The 8,785-nt window shown below is 41.3% G+C and overlaps 1 protein-coding gene across 1 annotated transcript in view; it reads left to right on the top strand.

Annotated features, from left to right (window-relative positions):
• The first annotated feature begins 165 nt into the window (after positions 1-165).
• Positions 166-8,785, top strand: part of LOC117346231 (vomeronasal type-2 receptor 26-like) — a 53,582-nt gene continuing 44,962 nt past the window's right edge. Inside the window, exon 1 of the mRNA XM_033915637.1 lies at positions 166-232. Coding sequence (XP_033771528.1) covers positions 166-232 — 67 coding nt within the window. The remainder of the gene's footprint in view (positions 233-8,785) is intronic.

The raw sequence follows: 8,785 nt of genomic DNA, 5'->3' as shown, positions 1-8,785 counted from the left end.
CCATCTTTCAAGATGAGAAAAAACTGCTCTTCCTGTTCTGTCATTTGGGGAATTTTCTAGGTGGATGATCTTGAACAGGTCATGGTGACCTTCACTTTTTCAAATTTACAGTATGTATTAGGTATTGTGCAAGAAGTTTCAAACTGACACTGAGAAGACCCTTTGATGGATACAGATCACATTAAGGATGGTTCAGAGAAACCTCGTCCTGTTGATGTGAACTCTGATCCGAGTGAGTATCCTGCAGCTTTGTGGGCACCGTGCAGTCTTTATAAGACTCTGTTCCTGAAAGGCTCAGCCTCAAGGGATATCATCCACTGACTTGTGAATTTATATTAAATATAGATTGTTTTTATAAACTTGTTTTTCTGAACATGCCCTTGCAAAATAAATGATAATTTAAAAGGAGTGCTTAGTGCGGAGTGTAATAATACCAGCAGGGGAATTGTGCACTTGATTTATAATACAAAGAAAATAAATAAAATAGAGAATGCATTTCTATGAATAGAATCTACCAGATATTCAAACCCCTGATGGCCAGGGCAGGGCTCACTGTACATAGAATAATATTTTCAGTCTTAAAACTGAATTTATCAGTTGTTCTAATCATGAAAATACAGAATTTTGAGGTCATTTCTTGCCATATTGAAAGAGAATTGTGCTGAATTCTGTTTCATATAGTTTGGATTGGATTTAATGGAAATTCTAAATGTACTGAAATTCCTCCTTATTATAGTGATCTAACATCAACAGTCCCCCACCCCATCTGAGTCTCCCTTTGTCATGATCTATCACATAGCAACCACAGCGTATACGAGCCTTTCACTAATGTGCATTATGAGTTAGGCCTGATTCTGTTAACAGCAGCACCTAAATTGCCTGGTGCTTAACTTTCAAATATGGCACTGACTATGGGCTCCTTTTACAAAGGTGCGTTAGGGCCTTAACGTGCGGAATAACACACACAAAACTGCCATGTGCGCTATCTGCTACCGCCTCCTTTTAAGCAGGCGGTAATTTTTTCAGCTAGCATGTGCTATACTGCACGCTAATAATGTGTGCGTGCTAAAAACGCTAGCGCACCTTAGTAAAAGGAGCCCTATGTGTCAATCATGCTTAGCTGCCATTATTTCAAATTTTCTTTTTCAAGTTTATTTAAATTTTTTTAGCCTGCCTTTTCTAAATTTCAAAGCAGCTTATGTTAATAATACATTTGAGTAGGGTTAAAAACAATTAAGACAAAATAATAAAATGGTATCAAATAGTAAAATAACATCAAAGTTAAAAAAACAACTAAGTTTTAAAACAGACAAATATACTGCTACAAACAGAAAGGGGAAGAACTACAATATTTTCAAAATTAAAGAACAAAAATGGTAAAAACAAAAGGTAGGGTGGACACTGCAGGTTTTTTTCAGCATAAATGTTGGTCAGAAGAAAATTCTATTTGGTTAAAAAAGAACATCCTTAAAAGGATGGTTGCACTGCAAAAGAATCTTCAAAAAGCATAGAGGGGCATAATCAAAAGAAATGTCTAAGCCCGTTTTTGTCTAACTAGCAAGTCGTCCAAAGTAAAAAACAGCTTAAGACACATTTTCAAAAAAATATGTCCATATTTTTTTTCGTTTCAAAAATCGTCTAAGTATACGTCCTGTCGATCTGATCATCCAAGTCGCTAAATCGTCCATCTTTATACCACATTTTCATCCAACTTTTCATCCAAGCCAAAAATGCCTAGAACAAGCCCTGTTGGATGTGGGAGGGGTATGCAAAGTGATGGAATGAACACCCAGACATGGCACCTAAATATTGGGGTACCTTACAGGGCACTGCTGTGATCTTCACAAAAAGGGTGCCATATCTTCTCCTCTTTGCATCTCCCTTATAGTTCATGATGAGCCCTCTCAACCACCTCCAGAATCCCCCTAGACCTACTTATCTACCAACCTAATAGTCCTTATGGCTGCAGGAGCCATTTATATGCCAGTAAAAAGGGTTTTGGGAGTGAAAAGGAGAGTGCACATGTTTCATTATCAATGCAGTGATTACAGGGGGTTATGGGCATGGGGCCTCCTCTCTATGGGTCCCTACCCCACCCCCAAGATGGCTTAAGATGCCTCTGTGCAGGATGACTAGGCTTTCCTATCTTACAACAATATTCCTATTAATGGTTACACAATGTTAAATCAAGCATTCAAGTATTCACAGAGTCAGCTTAATACACAGCATGAAGTCTTAATATGCATATAATATAATATCTATATGAGGTCCTTAGGGGTATCAGACTGCCCAACAAACAGCATAGTTTGAAGGGATTAATTCTTCATTTGCCCCGTGGTACCTCCTCCTCCTCATTTTTTTCTTTTCAATTCTTATTATTTACCCTACTTATTTCTTTTATAATCTATAATTGTGCATATTTCATTAGAAAATCCAGTTGCTATGTCATATGATACAATTTTGTTTGGAACAATGATGAGAGCAAAAAGTCAAATTTCAGCAAATAATAATAAATTACTAATGATTATGACAGGGGTTGCCATTCAAAATATAACTAGAAATTGGAAAGATTATACAAGACTTAACTATACTTTTTGGTGGAATTCTATATGTTATATTTATAAAATGGAACGAATTCTTGCTATGCAAAAAGGAAATTATAACAAGTTTAAAAAAATTTGGGGGCCATTGATTGAATATTCGAATGATTAGACACTTTTTTTTTTTATATAGAAGAATAATATGATATGGGATTGGGAGGGTATAATGTGTGAGATTCAAATAAAATGTTGATATGTGTGGAAGGGAAGTGGGGAGGGGGGATAATATAAGATTTAATATTATATGAAATATACAAGTGAATTGTATGAATATTGAATGATTATTATATACTTGTTATGAGATATGAAAATGGATAAAGAATTGGAAAAAAAAAAAAAAAAGAAAGTACTTAGCTTTCAGCCTTGCATTCATTCCCCCGAACACCAACACGTTTCGAATTCTTTATCAAGGCGACATGGGGAAACTGAAAACCAAGAAACAATACAATTAAAACTTGATTTTTCAAATAGGAAAAGTATTCAGGGGGACTAAAACATTACCCCCCCCCACTGCTTCAATCACAATTGCTTACCTACTACTCTAAAGTACACATCATACAGCCAACGGACCTCTCACAAAGCAAACCGCGGCACACTAACTCTGGAATTTATATAATCCCTCCTCTATGAAGACATTTCCAGAATAACTCTCATCTACGTTAAACACAGACCAGCCACATACTAGAAGTCCACTTGAGCTAGCCAATCTGATGATTCGTTAAGCCCCTTAGGTGACATAGGATCTAATTTGAACATCCACTGGAGCTCACAACGGTTTAACCTCCGTATAGTGTTTAGGCTTTCCTATGCCAGGCTGCCAGGTGATGGATGGTCTGGAGACTGAATTTTAAAGGTCGTGGTTTGACATGGCAGGAGGGCTTAGGCACCCTCCTGCCTGGATCGTTGTGGGGGGGGGGTCTGTAACCGGTGTTGGTTTTGACAGACACCGGTTACAGAATCCAGCTTTTAGGCGAAGGACTGGCTCTGCCATTTTAGGTTGTATATCTTTAATAACAGTTTCAAAATTTGAATCTTCATTTTTAAGATGTGTGAATTTCGCATCTAGCTCTGTTCTTATTTTATTAGATTTATTTTGTCGAAACGCAGACCGTGTTGGGTCCTGTATCCCTAGCGGACTAGGTCCTTTAAGGCTTTTATGTGGATGAAATTATTTTATGTGGATGATTTCAGTATACCTTTGGAACTTTGACACTTTCAAATAAAGTCCACAGAGTTTTTTTGGTTTTCTTAGCGACTTGGATGATCAGATCTGCAGGATATATAGTTAGACGATTTTCAAAATGGAAAAAATATTTGGACGTATTTTTCGAAAATGTGTTCTAAGCAATTTTTATGTTGAACGACTTGCAACTTGGACAAAAATGGACTTAGATGTTCCTTTTGATTATGCCCCTCTTGTTCTCCCTGAGCACCCGTTTTGCTCCTTGATCATCCAAGTCCCTATGATTCCCTCACAGGTTTTCTGGTTCTGATGTACCTAAAAAAAATTGTAATGAATTTTTGCCTCTTTTGCAAGTTTCTCTTCATATTCTTTCTTAGCTTTCTTTATCAATACTTTGCATATAACTTGTCAGTGCTTGTGTCTCTTCTTATTTTCTTCATTTGGATCCTTTTATCATTCTTTAAAAGATGTTTTGGGTTTTTTTTTGCTCTAATAGCCTCTTTCACTTCACCTTTTAACCATGCCAGTTCTGATTTCCTCTTCTTTCCACCTTTGTTAATATGTGGATTTCATCTGGTCTAGGCTTCCATGATGGTATTTTTAAATAACATTCATGCCTGGTTTATTAATAATAATAATAATATCTTTATTCTTCTATACCGCCGTAACCATGAGTTCTAGGCAGTTTACACCAAAAAGAGATGGACAGCCAGTGAAATACAATAATGAAGTAGAAATACAGATATTTTGTAAAATACAGTTTCAATAATAAAAATATATTTAAGTAATAAACTTATCGAACAGACTGGTCTTAATGAATGTATGAAAAGAACAATAAGATAACATTGCTTGCTGGATACATTTACCTAGCCAAGATTGCTGTCTACCAGCTTGAAATGCTAGAGTCCTATCTAAGAAGGTCTGATATCTACATCAGTGGTGTCAAAGTCCCTCCTCGAGTGCCGCAATCCAGTCTTGTTTTCAGGATTTCCCCAATGAATATGCATGAGAGCAGATAGCTTCCTCATAGGAAGGCTCTTGAACAAACTTGAAGGGCTGAAGTTAGGACCCAAAGTGTTGAACTGAATTAGAAACTGGCTGTCGGATAGATGCCAGAGGGTAGTGGTTAATGGAAGTCGCTCGTAGGAAGGAAAGGTGAGTAATGGAGTCCCTCAGGGTTCGGTGCTGGGGCCTATGCTGTTCAATATGTTTGAGTGACATTGCTGAAAGGTTAGAAGGAAAAGTGTGCCTTTTTGCAGATGAAAAAGGATCTGCAAAAGTTAGAGGAATTGTATAATGCCTGGCAACTAAAATTCAATGCAAAGAAATGCAGAGTAATGCATTTGGGGATTAATAATCATAAGGAACCGTATATGCTGGGAGGTGAGAAGCTGATATGCATGGTTGGGGAGAGAGCCCTTGGGGTGATAGTGTTCGAAGATCAAAAGGCGAAAAAAAACAGTGTGATAAGGCGGTGGCTGCTGCCAGAAGGATGTTGGGCTGTATAAAGAGAGGCGTAGCCAGTAGAAGGAAGAAGGTGTTGATGCCCCTGTACAGGTCATTGGGGAGGCCCCACTTGGAGTATTGTGTTCTGTTTTGGAAACCGTATCTGGCAAAGGATGTAAGATGACTTGAAGTGGTCTAGAGGAAGGTGACAAAAATGATAGGAGGCTTGCACCAGAAGACTTATGAGGAAACATTGGAAGCCTGAATATGTATATCCTAAAGGAAAGGAGGGACAGGGGAGATATGATTCAGACATTCAAATACTTGAACAAAATATGTTCCAGAGAAAGGAAAATGGTAAAACCAGAGGACATCATTTGAGGTTGAGGTGTGATAGATTCAAGAGCAATAGTAGGAAATTCTACTTTACAAAGAGGGTGGTGGATGCCTGGAATGCGCTCCCGGGAGAGTTAGTGGAAAGGAAAATGGTGACTGAGTTCAAAGAAGCATGGGATGAACACAGAGGATCTAGAATCAGAAAATAATATTAAATATTGAACTAAGGCAAGTACTGGGCAGACTTACATGGTCTGTATCTGTATATGGCTGTTTGAGGGAGGATGGGCTGGAGAGGACTTCAATGGCTGGGAGGGTGTAGATGGGATGGAGTAGGTTTTAATGGAGATTCCAACAGTTGGAACCCAAGCACAGTATTTGGTAGAGTTTTGTATTCTTGCCCAGAAATAGCTAAGAAGAAATTTTTTAAAAAAAATTTAAATTGAATCAGGTTTGGCAGACTGGATGGACCATTTGGGTCTTTATCTACCATCATCTACAATGTTACTATGTTACTATTACATGCAAATAGATCTCATGCATATTCATTGGGGAAATCCTGAAAACCCGACTGGTTTGTGGCCCTCGAGGAGGGACTCTGACACCCCTGATCTACACCCATTAATTTTAGGATAAGCAAATAAATATGAATTTCTAGTTTCCCTTGATGGTCTATGCATCATAAAATGGGGAAAAAGGTAAGCTGGAGACAATACCGATATCAGCATAAAGCAGATACAGGAAAATTTAAATAATACTCTTGCCTCCAAAGGCATCCAATAAAGCAAATGATAGTATGGGCTAATATCTGTCCCAGCAGGCTCACTCTTATGTGTATGTTGTATACTGTAAAGCAGAAGTCTCCAAAGTCCCTCCTTGAGGGCCAAATCCAGTCAGGTTTTCAGGATTTCCCCAATGAATATGCATGAGATCTATGTGCATGCACTGCTTTCAATGCATATTCATTGGGGAAATCCTGAAAACCCAACTGGATTTGGCCCTCAAGGAGGGAGTTTGGAGACCCCTGCTGTAAAGCATGGACACATGAAGACCCACCTACAGCTTGAGCTGTCCAATCCCAGTGCTCCCTGGTTCAAACTAGGCTGGCCATGTTAATTGGCTCAGCCCTACCTTCTCCATCCAGGAACTAAAGCTTCCACAAGCATTCTTGATCCCAAACAGTGTTTAAAATGTTCTTATATGAATGCTGTGTACTATAAAGCATGGATACAAAGATTCTCAGATCAAATTTTAAACTCGACAGCGTCTGCTATTGTAGACCTGCCTACGACCTAAGCAACTCAATCAAAACACTCCCTTACATTGCCCAATCACACCACTCCCTTACTGTTGTTAAACATGCCCTGCCTATACTGTTCACAAGTACCAAACAGTGTTTAAATACAATGCTGTTTTTTTTTTTGTTTCACAAATACTGTTATTCAAAAGCTTGGAATTCAAAAAGGATTTAATCATAGGAAAAGGTGCCAATCTATCCTAAAATTTAGATCCCGGGATTCTTCTGTACCAAGACAGAAAATCCATTCCTGTTCACACTGTAACAACTTCCTAGTTCTATCTCCTACAGTTTCAGGAATGTGATCTATAACACTACATTTCAAAATGGAGAAGCAATCATTTTCCTGTTTACAGTGCTGCACTAATGGTTCTTCCAGTCAGTGGCGTACCAAGGGGGGGTGGGGGGGGGGCAGTCCGCCCCGGGTACCAAGCCCTGAGGGGGTGCTTCCGGTCCGGTCCAGTTTCCCCCCCTGCGCCGGGTGTCGCGTCTGGAAACAGCCTGCAGCAAGATCGCGATGCCAGAGATCTTTGCCTGCTTCGACTGTTTCCTCCGCCACGGTCCTGCCCCTCCTCTGATGTCAGAGGAGGGGCGGGACCGTGGCGGAGGAAACAGCTGAAGCAGGCAAAGATCTCTGGCATCGCGCGATCTTGTTGCAGGCTGTTTCCCCAGGGCAGTAGCGTACCAAGGGGGGCGAGGGGGAGGGGGAGGTCCATCCCGGTGCACAGCTGGCCCGGTCCCTATTGCGCTCCTACCCTCCCAGCGAAAGCAGCATCGGCGTCATTATCGAAAAAGGTAATGGCGCCAGGCCTTGGAGCACCAAGGCAGACCGCTTCTCCCCCCTCCCAGCCAAAACCCCGCTGACCATCCTATCTCTCCTCCCCCAAGTGAACCTTTCCGACCCTCCCAGCGAAAGCAACAAACCTCCCTCCAGTAGCGTCGGCTTTATCCTCCCTCTGCCGCATCACTGATGACGTCATCAGTAACGCGGCAGAGGGAGGAGAAAGCCGCGAAGGAGGTTTGCTGCTCTCGCTGGGAAGGTCGGAAAGGTTCACGGGGGGGGAGATAGGAGGGTCAGCGGGGGTTCGGCTGGGAGGGGGGAGAAGCGGACTGCCTCGGTGCTCCATTACCTTCTTCGGGCAGCAGCAGCGTTTACAATTCGCTACTGTTGCCGGCTTCAGGCCTTGTTCTCTGCCTGGTCCTGCCTTCTTCCAGTTTTCATGAAGACAGGACCCGACAGAGAGGAAGGCCTGAAGCGGGCAACAGCAGTGAATTGTGAATGCTGCTGCTGCCCGATGAAGTTCAGGACATCAGGACATCGGGGAAGGAGCAGGGAGAAATCGGCTGCTGGCTTGGGGGTGAGGGTAGGGAAAGAATCGTGGAAGTGGAGAAATCGGCACGATGGCTTTGTGCGGGCTAGGGGGAGAGAGAAAGAAAGGAAAAAATAAAGAGGGGGGGCCAGGGGGAGAGAGAAAGAAAGGCAGAAATAAAGAGGGGTCAGGGGGAGAGAGAAAGAAAGGCAGAAAGAAAGAGGGGGACCAAGGGGAGAGAAAGAAAGGCAGAAATAAAGAGGGGGTCAAGGGGGAGAGAAAGAAAGGCAGAAAGAAAGAGGAGGGCCAGGGGGAGAGAGAAAGAAAGGCAGAAAGAAAGAGGGGGACCAAGGGGAGAGAAAGAAAGGCAGAAATAAATAGGGGGGCCAGGAGGAGAGAGAAAGAAAGGCAGAAATAAAGAGGGGAGCTAGGGGGAGAGAGAAAGAAGAAGGACCAGAAGAAGGACCAGAGACTCATGAAATCACCAGACAAAAAAGTAGGAAAAATGATTTTATTTTCAACTTAGTGATCAAAATGTGTCCGTTTTGAAAATTTATATCTGCTGTCTATATTTTGAACTATGGCCCCCTTTTACTAAACCGCAATAGAGTTT

The sequence above is a fragment of the Geotrypetes seraphini genome, chromosome 12 (assembly GCF_902459505.1).
Source record: "Geotrypetes seraphini chromosome 12, aGeoSer1.1, whole genome shotgun sequence".
In the NCBI taxonomy this organism is placed as follows: domain Eukaryota; kingdom Metazoa; phylum Chordata; class Amphibia; order Gymnophiona; family Dermophiidae; genus Geotrypetes; species Geotrypetes seraphini.
The sequence above is the reverse complement of the archived record's forward strand: the minus strand, read 5'-3'. Positions and strand labels throughout refer to the sequence as shown.